This window comes from Mixophyes fleayi, chromosome 8 (assembly GCF_038048845.1).
Source record: "Mixophyes fleayi isolate aMixFle1 chromosome 8, aMixFle1.hap1, whole genome shotgun sequence".
Classification (NCBI taxonomy): Eukaryota; Metazoa; Chordata; class Amphibia; order Anura; family Limnodynastidae; genus Mixophyes; species Mixophyes fleayi.
Genome location: NC_134409.1, coordinates 3,887,228 through 3,902,215, shown reverse-complemented (window position 1 = coordinate 3,902,215; position 14,988 = coordinate 3,887,228). Strand labels below are relative to the sequence as shown.

Here is a 14,988-nt window from a genome sequence, read left to right as displayed (position 1 = left end):
TTTGGTATCTGTGGGCAGATTGCGTGATCGCATTGTGTCTGCGGAGAGCAGGGGGCTGTCACAGAGCTGGGTATCAATCCATATCCCATTTACAATAATCAAATATGTCATATTTGTAGGTGGCTCTGTGTTAAAACACAAAGACAAATAGCTAGAAAAAAGTTATGTTCATTTTATATACCAGCGTATCGCTGAGGGTGTCATCCCACCCACGTCCGCAGAAAATCTCACCCACAATGAATACTGGAAACAGTCTAATATGAGGTCTCTCTGACAGCCCCGTGCTCCTGTTGTGCAATCATTGGTTCAATGATGGGACTCTGCCTTCTATACTGGATACATCATCTCTCTGTCTTCTTCCTCTGCTTCTCGACCCCCCAGCCCTGGTTTCAGGCTTGGAGACAGGCACAATTCTTGCATGGAGATTAGGGTTTGAGGTGCAAGGACGGGCACTCAGCATTCACCTCTCTTCTGTTTGGTTGTGATTCTCAGTGGATAATCATGGGGTATAATGATTGTTGTTGTACAATTGCATTTCACTCTGTCATATTCCTCCATTAGCAAATCACAAATAGACTTCAGTGTTTCTGTGTTTTTACTAGACACCCCCCCCCCCCCCCCCCCCCCCCAAACATATTGCAAGGTGCACGATGAACACTGTACCGTCCACTCCTGGCATATATGCTGAGATCTTCATCGATAATTATCCTACAGAGCACAGGAATATTTTTGCTTTCCTCCTATCATAAGTGATTTGCAGCGTACTGGGCCACTTATCCCCTCGGAGCCAGTTTCTAACCTTCCAAATAGAGCATAATATCTGTGACATGCTCCTACAGCTCCCCCTGCTGTGTAAATGCAGTACTGCAGCCACATTTTAACTAAACCTTGCCGGCATTTGTTCCCCATATTTTCAGGAATCTATAATAACTGGGCTCTCTGCAGAGACCACCTATTCCATCACTGTAGCTGCTTACACCACGAAAGGGGATGGAGCCAGGAGTAAACCCAAGGTTGTAACCACCACAGGAGCGTGTGAGTACCCACACACAGCCATTGTCAATAAATCATAGTCTGTACGTTATTGTAAATTAAACCCACAGCTTTAATTGTAACCGCAAACATCCTTCACTATTATTTTTATATATTTTCTTAAAGGGACTACGTGTTGTATCTTTGTTGTCATAGGAGGTAATGTTTCATCATAAGGCCAAATACAACTGCATTAAACATAATAATCTACAGCGATGTTGCTGGCCGGTAATGAACGAGCTGCGGTTGGTTTATTGTTCAGCCTGCAGAATGGCAGCCACCTCGGTTTATAAGATATACAGCATTGGCGCTACAATTAGAGAACCTAGACATGTCCCTCATCCAGTGTATTTAATGTCCCCACGGCTCCCCCACAGGGAATGTCGGTCGCTGACATAAGGGGAGAGGCAGCTGGCAACTTCTTACACTGCTGCTCCGCCATGTCCGTGATGGACAATGCTCGTGGGGGGGGGGCTGCTTTAGAGGAGTAGAGGCCACCTTGGGTGCCCCCAGAGACAGCCTCGGCACTAAAGATATGGGTATATTGTTTAAACCTTAGACATATCACTGCATTTTACGGGACAGTTTGTCTGTTCTGTGCTACGTTTCACAAGCCTTAAATAGAGTAAAGAGATTTTGGTAAACTTTATATCAGCATTACATATACCACCTATAGTATATGTGATCACACTTAATGAAATGTCATTGCTACATTTTGGAAGTAATCTGCATCACATACAGATTTAAACACGTGAAGATAGACATACAGATATGTCAGTCATTGATGAATAAACATTTCTGTGGTTCTCAGTGCTCGGAAAGCCCAGCGTGGTGATCGGCACAACGTCTCAGAACACCGCACTCATCCAGTGGCATCCACCCAGAGAGATAGTTGGAGAGCTACTGGGATACCGCTTGCAGTATAAACGTCAGGACGAGGAGAAATTCAACACTATGGACTTTGGGAAAAACGAACATCACTTCACAGTGACCAAGCTGCACAAGGGCGCCACCTACATCATCAAATTGTGTGCCAAAAACCGGGCCGGCTTCGGGGAGGAGTATGAGAAGGAGATATCTACACCAGAAGATGTGCCCAGTGGGTTTCCACAAAACCTGCAGGTAGTTGGACTCACCACGTCCACGACAGAAGTATCTTGGGATCCACCCGTGCTGTCAGAACGCAATGGAAAGATCACCAACTACACGGTGGTTTACCGAGACATCAATAGCCCGCAGGATCTCACCAACATCACCCGTGACACTCACATTACACTCGTCAACCTCAAGCCAGACACGACCTATGATATTAAGGTCAGGGCAAGGACAAACAAGGGGACCGGACCTCTGAGCCCCAGCATACAGTCACGTACTATGCCTGTGGACCAAGGTAAGGCCCATAAGAGGACAAACACTGATTTGTTGGAGTGTAGACTTGTTTCCAGAGTAATGATAGAGACTTTTTCCATTCTCCTTGCAGTGTTTGCTAAAAACTTCAGAGTGAATGCTGTGATGAAGACATCGGTCTTGCTGAGCTGGGAAGTTCCTGACTCGTACAAACCCGCCGTGCCTTTTAAGGTTAGCTTTCCAGACCGGGGGGCTCCCTGTGCTTCTCTATAATGTTGTTCTGTGAAGTGGCTGCGCAGGACTCTGGAATGTGTCTGGAGCATTCGTTGGGGACAAGTTGATATCTGAATTTTACAGTGATCTAAGCACTGCGCAGTTATTTATCTTAGACCAAAATTTTTCTGCAGTCACGTGTTATGGTGTCCACAAAACCGATACACCGAGTGGTTTAACTATCACTAAGTAGTGTCAAGTGGATGGACAGATTTTATTTATTCAGAGGCACAGCACAGTAAAGTCTTACGTTTTAATTAAGTTTTGTAACAAGAGAGTCAAGATTTGTTTTTAAAACACCAGCAACTGTTTTCTTAAATACATGTTAATATAGAAATACTTGTTAGCGTAGTTTTCTTTTTGTACGGAATAAGCTCTGTTTATGTTATTTTGTTGTTCTCAAGCTCCTCTGTATCTTCGTTCATTGCAACAATTCCACAAACTTTATAACTATACCCGACTCTACATAACAAGTCAGTTTCTTTTGGAAAGTGTTTATTTTCTCCTCATTTAGGAAGTGGTGCAGTCAGTTAGAAAGACAACAAATGTATTCCCTGTCAGTTGTTTTGTTTATAACATGTCCCCTGTCCTCGCAATTAACACATCCCATTGGCCTTCCTAGATTCTATACAACAACCAGCACGTGGAGGTAGACGGCCACTCCATGCGCAAACTGATCAACAACCTCCAGCCGGACACGGACTATTCTTTCGTACTAATGAACCGGGGAAGCAGCGCCGGAGGGCTGCAGCACCGTGTGTCCATTCGTACAGCCCCCGATGTCCTGCAGAGCAAGCCTTCATCCGCCAGCAAGTATATGGAGGAGGGACGATTTACTCTGCATTTGCCGAGGGTACAAACCACCTCCCCGGTGAGGTAAGGACCCCCGGACATAATGTTCTCGTAGTTCTGTGAAGCTGTGTCTTAGGTGTCACTGTATTGCTCTGCGCTTCCTCAGCCCCCCCATACTTATCTATTGTCAGGTGGTATTACATTGTGGTTGTTCCATTGGACAGTTCCAGCAGCGGAATGAGCTCTCGGTGGCAAAGCCCAGAGGAGATGGAGTTGGAACAGGTGCGTCGTTGTACAACTTGTTTCCCGTGACCCCACATGCCTACCCATAGTGCTGCCCATTGTTAAAAGGACATTATAACCTACTTCAGTGATAGGGTATTTGGTCATAAATAGGAACATTTATTCACAGGTACCATTATAGCAGTAAAATGTTATTTTGTTGCTGCAGATTAAATAAACAGACATAGACTCGAATACGTCACTAGTAACCCCTCATTTTCTCTGCTCTGTCTCCCCATATTGCTCAATGGAGGTATCAGGTGTCATAATGTTAACTCACACAGGAAAGTCCGGGCTCCTCAGCATGACCACATTGCTAATGGAATATTGTTGTGATATACATGTCAGAGGAGACTGCTCCACTTTCCTCTGCATTTCACTGCCATCGGCGTGGGCAGCAGTCTCCACAGACAGCATGCATACTCTTGGAACGCACCTCGAAAAAACGCTTATATGGATGAGCCCCAAAGTGGAAAGTTAGCTTATAAACAAAACATAAAGAACACTGAGTATACATTATGATTAAATGTTATAGGAAAAAGAAGAAAACTCTGAGCCTTACAGTCATTTACTTTCGTATATTTATTTGGTATAGTTAAGCAACTCCATAAAACTCAGCAAGTTTATCTTCATTTTAGATCCTAGAAGCCATTAATCAGGGGTCTCGTCGGCAAAGAAGACAAGCCAGCAGGAACAAGCCATACATAGCAGCCAGGGTGAACTCTCTCCCAGAATCCTTTACTCTAGGTGACAATAAGGAATATAACGGCTTCCTCAACAAGCCTCTGAATGCAGAATTGAGCTACACCTGCTTTGTGCTGGCTGCGCTAGAAGACGGTGATACGGTGAGTCAGGAACCTGTTATACATTCTGACCATGTACAGAGTTATAAAAGAAATGAAAATTAACCATAGTTTCCTTAAGCTGCTTGGCCAGTATAAAGATGTATTCCCCAGTTTTACCAGGAGAATACACAGCACAGATCAGCATCTTTGCTTTAGGGCTGTGCTGCTTAGATAAATTACCCAGCAGGAATGTTTGTGTTCGAGTTCGTTGGTTGTAAAACCAGTCCTCATGGAGCTGTAATTGTTCACGATTTCAGGAATATCCTGTACTGCGAGTATAGCAACGCCTGTAAATACTGAGCTGTTACTACTCCTCCAGGAATGTGGTCTCAATCGCTCTTCTTATTAACAATCGTGATCTTTAAATGTCTAGATAAATAGAAAATGTCTATTACGGTGGACAGGAAACATTTACCGTTATATAATAATTAACAAGAGGCAGCTCCCCACCTTTGTGTTTATTTTACACTATGCATGGAGGTGAAAATGGTTCCAAATTTGAAATGATTAAAGATGCCCAGTACGGTAATAGAGTTACAACATAAGACCTTATAAATCTTAGTCATCCTCTCTACCCCTCCGTCCTCCTTCTTCTAGCAGCCGGGGAAATATCAGCAGACCCTCATCCATGATCTCTTTCTGCCGGACAACAGAAACATAATCATTCCACAGGGTGGTCTCCAGTTCTCCCACCCTCCCCTCCAGGCCTGGAAGCAAACAGGGTGGGGGTTTGGACTCCACCTTCCACCTTGATGCACCTTCACTTTCCAACCTTTCAAAGTACATACTGTCCAGATTATTCTTTTTGACTGATCAACCGCCCGATGCACCCCAGCAATTCCTTACAAATGTCTCAGTATGGATCAAAAATATTGACAAAGCTGCTCTCTCTTAAGTTCGCTGCCTGGGTGTAGTCCTTGCCTCAGAACTATCCTTTGTTCCCCACATCCAATCTATATCCTAATCCTGTTACATACATCTAAGAAACATTTCCAGAATACACACGTTTCAAACAAGACGCTGCAAACACTGTTATTCATGCACTCAATTGTCTCATAATATCTCCCAACTCGGCACCTCCGTTCTGTACAAGATCTGCGTCTTTCATCAACTCTCATCACATCCTCCCATTCCCGGTTACAGGACTTTTTTCAGACTGCACCCACGCTGTGGAATTCTCTCCCTCGCACAGTAAGACTTTCCCGTAGCCTCCAAATCATCAAGCACTCCCTGAAAATTCTTTAGGCAGCTTATCAAGTTCCTGAAGCATCATCTTACTCTCCCTAAAGTATTCTACCCATTAACAAACCTTCTCCACAGTTCACACAAAATTTACATGTAGTCTCTCTCTATACTCAAACAACCCTCTGACCCCTAAACCAACATTGCTGTGACTGGATCATATAGTCCCACTAAGCATTACTTCCCATTGTAATCTGTCTGGACCAATATGCAAAATGTGGGACATACCCTCATGTATCAAACTTCTATTTTACTATAGGTTGTAAACCAGAGAGCAGCACTCTCTTACCACCTCGCCTGTTTGTTGATCTTCAGTCTTCTTTTATTCCCCTTTGTAAAGCACTATAGAATATACTGATGCTATATAAGTCCAAGTTGATTATAAGGGTATGTTAGTGTGTGTAGCCAATTTCCATTGCTTTTCAATCCTACTGGATTTCCGCCATTCCAGTTGGATTGTGACATATGTCCCACTACACATATATCCAGATTGTTCATCAATCCAATTACAATGACCAATCTGATCACATTGCGTTGTGTCCGACCAGCATTGGATAAAACTTTTGGGTTGTCAATGTCACTGTAAAGTAAATTATTAATATAGATAAGGATGAGCTGAAGAGGGGACACATGTCTTAGGACAATCTCTTTGTCAGATCGTATGATGCTATATTTGTAGCATATTAGGATATAAGCTCGTATGAGCAGGGCCCTCTTCCCTCTGGTCTCCACACCTGTTCTTCTGCTCTGTCTTTACTGCATCAGCCTGTCTGGAGTGTCTGACGTATTGGTACTTTTTGTTTATTGTTCTGTACTATGTCACCCTTTATAGTCTGCTGTTTGTACTGTGTACGGCGCTGCGGAAATCTTGTGGCGCCTAACAAATAAACAATAATAATAATATTACATATGGAGTGCCTCCATCTGTTGTGCTGATGGTTCCCCCGATTGGTATTGCAGAAGAAGTACGCGGCCAGCCCATATTCCGATGAAATTGTGGTGGAGGTATCATCGTCCAGGCAGCAGGAGGAACCGGAAATGTTATGGGTGATGGGTCCTGTCCTGGCTGTAATCCTCATTATCATCATCGTTATCGCTATCCTGCTGTTCAAAAGGTACGTGTTCTTGTCAGTCACTCCTGCCAACCGTCAGTGGTGTTCCCCACATGGTGACACTGACCACATGACTGTAAGCTCCGTGGGCTGGAGACACTTCCTATGGCCTGCACCCAACTCTGTCTTGTCCCTCTGCTTTTCTTCCTGCCTCAATTAACTTCTTTGGTTCTTCTCTTTGCTGCCTGTCCCGGACACAGTAAGCAGGAGAGGTAGGAAGCTCTTATATCCTTCGTATTCTCCGTACAGTAACCAGGATCAATCAACTTACTATTTGTATAGCTGCTGTAATGGGATTTTGTTTAAAGTGTTGAAAGTCTGCTTTTATGTTTTGTGTACAGCAGAGAGCTGTCGTGAAACGATTTGCCTGCAAAGCATGCTGGAACTTGTAGTTCCACAATAGCTGCAAGCCTAGGGTTCCCTAATCTACAAGCATTTACTATAGGTTAAAAGTCATCCCTATTGTTATTCATAAAGGGCCGCTAAACCTAGAGCAAGTGGATAGTCAGTAAGATTCACTTACAGAACCGCACAGCCTTTTAAATTGGACGAACGTGCGCATTTATACACCTAGGTGAAACACCTACATTAGTGCAATCTACATCTACATTTGGGGGATTATAGCGCTACGGAATATGTTGGCACTATATAAATAAATGATGATGATGATTACAGTTAAAAAATGTGCACGGTAGAAACGTCATGCAAGAATAAACCACAAACACCCGCGATCTGCTCAGCCCATCTCCCACAAAGTGCCTCATGTAACTATATCCTAGTTCTTAGATTGCTTCAGTGATGCCGCTAGTTCCTTGTAAACTGAATTCTGCTGAATCTTGGTTCAGCCTACAGAATAACTGCCCCCACTCTGTGCACTAAGAGACATTGTTTAAACAGACAGAAAACACTCTGTAACCAATGAAACAACATCTCAATCGTTATAAGTCCAGAAAAATACACATAGATATTGGTCAATGTTACACGCAGCTATTTGCATGAATCCACCTTTATTTAAGGTTTAGTGGTCCTTTAAGTATTAATAAATAGTATGAGCAGCATATGGGAAACAGATTTAAAGTGTATTTAGTTTTAATGATCTTTTAAAGCTGGCAAAAGAATTTAAAGGACCATTTAAAGAATATCCTATAGAATAAATATAGACCTGCGCCGCTCTGTGTCTCGTGTGGTCTATGGATCGGTCCCTCGTAGTGCTAAATACAGAACAATGCAGATTCCCTTCTACAGGGATCATTTATAAACATTGTATTTAGGTGGAAAATGTGCATTGAGCCACTGTAACCAATCAGCAATTAGTGTCAGTCTAGTACAAGTTAAAACTATGAAAGCAAATGTCTTATTGGTTGCTGTGGTTCAATGCAAATTCTGCACATAATGTAATGTGAGTTAATGTGTAATTACTAGTAATATTTATGATTTGCATGTTTTAAGTATCTAAACAGGAAATGGCTGGTACACTGATAACAAATCCTCCAACTTATAAAGGCAACCATAGTCTTTGGTTTTATACATTTTCATAAATATAAGAACAGAATGAAAATGATTTGAAGCCTAAATAGGACAGGTCATGGTTTCCTAGTTTATATATTGAGACCTCGCCCTAGATCGCCTTCGGTATTCACAACATTTTTATATAACTTCTATCATTGTATGTGACTTTTACAAACTGTACCCATCCTTTCCTTTTCCAATTTCCTTTTAAAACCAAGGGGTTTGTTTTGTTTTGTTTATTTGCAGAAAAAGAACCAACTCCCCCTCTAGTAAAGAGAACCAGACTCCGGAAGTCAAAGAGTCTCTCCTGGGACATTCCTCTGATCCAGTGGAGTTGAGGCGTCTGAACTATCAAACTCCAGGTATGTGGCATCATCTCTGCTCTATAACCCCTCTGATCCTCTATGTTACTATCACCATTGCCTGTGTTAAGGGCTCTGTGTAGGACAGGGAGCGGGTTAGGTAATTACAAGGCCCCCAATGTCTGTTCCTTTCTTCCTTTCAGTGTTGTAGTGTAGGACAGCAGCTTTCAGAGACACAGGCTCTAGGAGTGTTTTCCTTCCTATGTTCCCTTTCTTTCTTCTGATGAATGTCTTTGCCAGTTACTGCCTGGGTTCATGACAGGTGTAGAGAGGATCTAGACCCTGATCTAGACCAGCCGGTATTCTAAGACTCGGATGAGATGCATAATATGAGGCCAAAACTACTCTTGGCGAACACATAGTGGCTCACACTTGTCCTATACAATGTAACGAGTACTAGGCTGATTACAAATGACATCTGATTCCTAGGGATTACACTGTAATTAACCCTACCCTATAAGCACGCACAGATATTGGCACATTCACCCAATATCCACATGTGGCCTCAAAGTGATCACAAGACCTGAGAACGATCAGATTGAGAACGATTAGGTTGCATGACCAAAATGTGATCATCGGAAACCACTGCTTCCATCGGCCAACCACAGGCCCTAATGCGATCCGTCTCCAAGGGGCTGGATCTGATGAATTTGGCCACCCATGTGTTTGGCTTGCACTACTTGACTTTTGGCGCTATTCATAAATCGTGTTATTAAATAAGACTTCCATATCAATAGCCCCATGTACCTCCCTGGGACTCGTCGCATATTGGCAGCAGATAGGAGTACGTTATAGTGATCACAGAGTGAAAGTTGTGGTCAATGATGTCTGTATGTATGAAAGTTTTGTAACAATGAACGTTTCTGTAACTAATGAAAACATTTCCTATGGGACTGTTCCACGGACTCGGAACAGAACAAACTGGGAGACTAACAGAGGTGATAAGAGGAGCCTGCCTAGTGCCAAAAGCCCTTTAGTGGGAGAAAGTGGGGTATATCCCAGACGACTAGGTCCATCTACAATATATATTATTAGAACCACCATCAGACAGACCCTTGGATCCATCTCACCCCTCCCTCTAATCGCATTCTGTTCTTTGCTGCTTTTGTTTTCCCTGCAGGTTCCAGTGTCCCCAGTTATCCGAATATCTCAAGTTAGTTTGAAAACTTACTGTAACCATCTAGAGAAGTTACCACCCCCCCTCATACCTTACCCATTACTGGCACCCGCTTCCTCTACCATTCTCTTCACCCCATGTCACCTTCCACCTCCTTAGCTGGGCTCCATATTTGTTCTCCTCTCAGTGTCTCTTTGGTGATCATTCATTGGGGGAAGACGTAGTGTAGACATCAGAGAGGTTCAGGACAGGTTGTAGAGCAGGTCACGTATTATATGAATACTTTCTGTGGCTGAAACACAGATCACGCCCTCACAGGCAGGTTTCTACATTTATTTAAAGTTTGTTACATTTAATCCCTGTTCCTTTGTCCCTTTCTTCTTCATGACCCAATTACTTGATGGTTCAAACATTCAGAGTGATTGAGAGAAGTCCTCTTTCTTCTCCTATTATTTCCCTTCCACAAAACCTAACTTAACTTCTTCTAAAGTTACGTTTTTATGGTTTTGACCCCTTTAAGACTCCTCTGCCTGTTTCCACCATTCCATTAAATTCTCTGAATTATTATATATCCTTCTGCTTCCCCTCCCTGTTTTATTATCCGTAGTCTTCCTATCCAGAGTTCTCTCCTGGATTCATTACCAGATTCAGTCTGCCTCACTCCATCTACCTCCAGCATCAGGGTCTGCACCCAAAGGGGCTGCATCTTCTAATGCAGAGCATGTGTGGCCGCCACATTCAGGCACATCTAGCTGCTTCCCCCCGGAGTGCTGCAGCATGCTGTGTGTCCATCCGTCTCGCTGCACTATCCATCTTCACTGTCGGACTCAGGACGGTTTGTGGGAATGCAGAATTATTCATGTTTTTGTACTCTCGTCTCAGGTATGAGGGACCATCCTCCCATCCCGATCTCCGACCTTGCGGACAACATTGACCGTCTGAAGGCCAACGATGGTCTCAAGTTCTCCCAGGAATATGAGGTGAGACGCTTGTGCAATCCATCATGTGGCTTATTGTCTGTCTTATGTGAATGACATTTAACTGGGACTTTCCTTATGTGTTTCAGTCCATTGACCCAGGTCAGCAGTTCACATGGGAGAATTCAAACCTGGAAGTAAACAAACCAAAGAACCGCTATGCAAATGTTATTGCATATGACCATTCCCGCGTCATCCTTACAACAGTGGACGGTAAGAGACGTGCATGCCAGATCCTATTCTAGAGGGCTAGAGGAGGAATAGAAATTTTGCCTTAACATGGTCAACACCTCCACTTTTGCTTTTTAGAAGTTTTTGTATATACACCAATTAAACTTTTTAACATCCCAAGTAAAGACTTCTTACAAGAATATGGTGCAAAGTGTGTATTGTAATTGTGTAATTTCATCAATTATATTTTTACAAATTCCTCAGCTTTGATAGAATACGTCACTTAAACTTTTTCCCTCGCGCGTTTCACATCGTTTTCTCCACCCTCAGGTGTCCCTGGCAGCGATTACCTCAATGCCAACTACATAGACGGGTACAGGAAACAGAACGCTTACATCGCCACACAAGGCCCACTGCCAGAGACACTCAGCGACTTCTGGCGCATGGTGTGGGAGCAGAGGACGACCACCATTGTGATGATGACCCGTCTAGAGGAGAAATCTAGGGTGAGACACCGGATATGGGGAATACAGAGTGGGATCTACATATAAGACAACCCGGATCTGATCTGATCTTTACAGGGTGTTGTGGCGTTAAAGTAGTGCCACAACTCATTGTGTTACTTTCCAGTAGACATTGTCATCCAGCACAAATTTGTATATCATGGTGACTGTGTCTGATCCACAGGTGAAGTGTGACCAGTACTGGCCGAGCCGCGGCTCCGAGACGTACGGAATGATCCAGGTCACCTTACTAGACACAGTAGAACTTGCTACGTACACAGTGAGGACATTTGCCCTCTACAAGGTGAGATATCAGCATTATTTGCCTCTTTATTGTCTTCGTACCGCATGGCGGACCCCAGGGACATAGATTGCATCTGCCCTTCCTCTGACACCCAGCACAGAGAGGAGATAAGATAGCGCGTTGCAGTAGAAGGTAGACAAGCAAATTAAGAGTGTAATGTTTTAATTTAATTTTCAATTATAATATAATTTTACGGTGCACTGAGCTTAATGAGAGAAACAATAAATGCAGCTAGTGATGTAGAGTAAGACTTGATTTTGGATACCTATTGCAGGATAATGATATCTGCTAGCGCACGGCAGGTCTCTCGCAGCAGCTCTGTAATGTCATTGTTGTATTTTACTTTAACCGTTTGGCACTACAGAACCAATCAACAATTGTTAAAGAGGTTTAAAGGACCATTAAACCTACAATACAATTTACCTTTTTTACAGGAGCCAATTATAACTTATAGGTATATTTAGATTTTGGGGATAGGAAGTTTTCCTTATTTCTAAGTTTACTGGTGGACACTTCAGTTACCGTCTTTTAACATGCAAATAACAGAGAATATTATCTCGTAGTTTATCATTCATTGATTCTTTCATAGAACGTACAGTTGTATGTAATGTTGTACACAGATTTTTTTGCAATTTCCCTACCCTGTAAAATTTCTTATCTATGTTGGTGATTGGGACACGGGGACACAAAGTGATTTGATGTATTAGTCTGCCCCTAGCGCTGATGTACTCCTTACTTTGCAAACCACTAATGTTTAAATATATCTTTATATCTTAGAAGTTCAGAGTAATCAGAGCTGTATATAGTCTGTAGGCAAACCAGGAACATGCAAAGTGGCATAGTGGTTAGCACTTCTGCCTTACAGCTCTGGGGTCATGAGTTCAATTCCCGACCATGGCCTTATCTGTGAGGAGTTTGTATGTTCTCCCTGTGTTTGCGTGGGTTTCCTCCAGGTGCTCCGGTTTCCTCCCAAACTGCAAAAACATACTAGTAGGTTAATTGGCTGCTAACAAATTGACCGTAGTCTGTCTGTGTGTATATTAGGGAATGTAGACTGTAAGCCCCAATGGGGCAGGGACTGAAGTGAGTTCTCTGTACAGCGCTGCGGAATCAGTGGAGCTATATAAATAAATGGTGATGATGCATAGGGCCACATAAAGATGCTTTTATGTTCATCTGTGTCCAAAATCTGCAATGATCTGTCTCAGTCACCCCTTCCCTTCCTCATTACAATACAGAAAATATACCTTTACACTCTGATTTATCATTCAATAGTTTGGTATTAGTATGTTGGTATTGTTCAGACCTCCTAACTGGACATGTACTTTACTTGCCTCCTTTTCTTCCTTTGTTTTTTTTCTACGTCTTCTGTGTTAAGGCTGAGGCTGCCACACAGCCCCCTCCAGATGTATATAATGTTAACTATTTTGGCCTACTTTGTTTTTGTACACTGTATGTATACATTCTGTGCTGGTACTTTATAAATAAAGTTATTAAAAAAACAAATACCTGCAACGTTCTTCTTTTCCTACAGAATGGTTCCAGTGAAAAACGAGAAATCCGTCAGTTCCAATTTATGGCTTGGCCGGACCATGGGGTTCCAGAGTACCCCACACCTATCCTGGCCTTCCTGCGCAGAGTGAAGGCCTGTAACTCTTCTGATGCCGGGCCTATGGTTGTACACTGCAGGTAAGAGGATTTCATTCACTGTCCATTCATATAACCGGGAGAAGACAGTGAGGCAGGAAATTCATTCATCTTTCATTCCACTCTGTAAATAGAGCTCCTGTCTTGTCCAGTGAAACATAGTTTATAGAATTGTAGGAGCCTGACATCAGCCATAGAACAGGAGCTGGATATATTGCTGTATCTGGTACATAGAGCTTAGTTTATTAAATGAGTTTCCAATACAGCATTTTTATTTATGATCTATATTTAGCAGCCTCCAACATTATAATTTCAATGCGTTGCCGCATTTACAATTGTCAGCGCTGTGTGCCTGTCTTGATGGTGTCTCCCTCTCTCGGCAGCGCCGGTGTGGGCCGGACGGGATGCTTTGTAGTGATTGACGCCATGCTGGAGAGAATAAAGCTGGAGAAAACTGTGGACATCTATGGTCACGTGACCTGCATGCGCTCACAGAGGAATTACATGGTGCAGACAGAGGACCAGTACATCTTCATCCATGAGGCGTTGCTAGAAGCGGTGCTGTGTGGTAACACAGAAGTGCCAGCACGCAGCCTGTACGCACATATCCAGAAACTGTCTCAGGTCCCTCCGGGAGAGAGTGTCACCTCCATGGAGCTAGAGTTCAAGGTAGGCGCTCACACTTGGCCAGTGCAGAATCCTGAGCCTTAGTGAATGGTTTGCAGTCTCCTAGGTAACATGAATACTCTGTACATGCGAGGAGGTGGCCAGTGACCTCACTGCAGTTGTTATGAAGTGAAGGAGTAACAGGCTGTAGTATTGCCATATAATAACTCACAGAAAGACCTACAAAGGACAGCACAGGTCCTGTGACAGAATTAGGGACTTGTGGGGGTTTTTCCTTATTTGATATTTGTGTGACCTGTGGCAGACACCCGTTTATTCAGAGGCTAAGGGGTTGCTGGCCAGCGTGTAATGTGAATATATGGTGTAATAACCCCTTCTTGTCTTTAAGAGGCAAATGTATCAAGCACTGTAAAAAAGGAAAAGTGGAGGTGTGGCCAACAGCAACCAATCAGATTCTAGCTTTTATTCTCTAGAATGTACTAGATAAACAATAGCTAGAATCTGATTGGCCGCTATTGACAACACTTCCACTTTTCCTCTTTAGAAGGTTTGATATTTACCCCTCAGTGTCTTAATTCCAGATAAATTGCAAATTAATTTTTTCCCCCCTAATTTAGCTTTTGGCCAACTCTAAAGCTCACACCTCACGATTTATCAGTGCCAACCTACCATGCAACAAGTTCAAGAACCGGCTGGTAAACATAATGCCGTACGAGCTGAGCCGCGTGTGTCTTCAGCCTATCCGCGGTGTTGAGGGGTCAGACTACATCAACGCCAGCTTCATCGATGGCTACAGGTAACTTACTATGTCCCGAGCGACGGAATATTTAGGAGTAGAAGACAGGA

The 14,988-nt window shown here is 43.2% G+C and overlaps 1 protein-coding gene across 20 annotated transcripts in view; it reads left to right on the top strand.

Annotated features, from left to right (window-relative positions):
• Positions 1-14,988, top strand: part of PTPRF (protein tyrosine phosphatase receptor type F) — a 513,733-nt gene that overhangs the window by 494,525 nt on the left and 4,220 nt on the right. For 10 of the 20 annotated variants that reach the window (XM_075181665.1, XM_075181664.1, XM_075181670.1 and 7 more), the window contains 16 exons: positions 918-1,035; positions 1,844-2,422; positions 2,513-2,610; positions 3,275-3,528; positions 3,636-3,726; positions 4,365-4,571; positions 6,774-6,940; positions 8,681-8,796; positions 9,917-9,949; positions 10,796-10,893; positions 10,980-11,103; positions 11,392-11,567; positions 11,749-11,868; positions 13,403-13,557; positions 13,899-14,184; positions 14,760-14,938. In XM_075181665.1, the coding sequence (XP_075037766.1) occupies positions 918-1,035; positions 1,844-2,422; positions 2,513-2,610; positions 3,275-3,528; positions 3,636-3,726; positions 4,365-4,571; positions 6,774-6,940; positions 8,681-8,796; positions 9,917-9,949; positions 10,796-10,893; positions 10,980-11,103; positions 11,392-11,567; positions 11,749-11,868; positions 13,403-13,557; positions 13,899-14,184; positions 14,760-14,938 (2,801 nt within the window). The remainder of the gene's footprint in view (positions 1-917; positions 1,036-1,843; positions 2,423-2,512; positions 2,611-3,274; positions 3,529-3,635; positions 3,727-4,364; positions 4,572-6,773; positions 6,941-8,680; positions 8,797-9,916; positions 9,950-10,795; positions 10,894-10,979; positions 11,104-11,391; positions 11,568-11,748; positions 11,869-13,402; positions 13,558-13,898; positions 14,185-14,759; positions 14,939-14,988) is intronic. The other 10 variants (XM_075181677.1, XM_075181673.1, XM_075181678.1 and 7 more) reach the window with 3 other exon arrangements.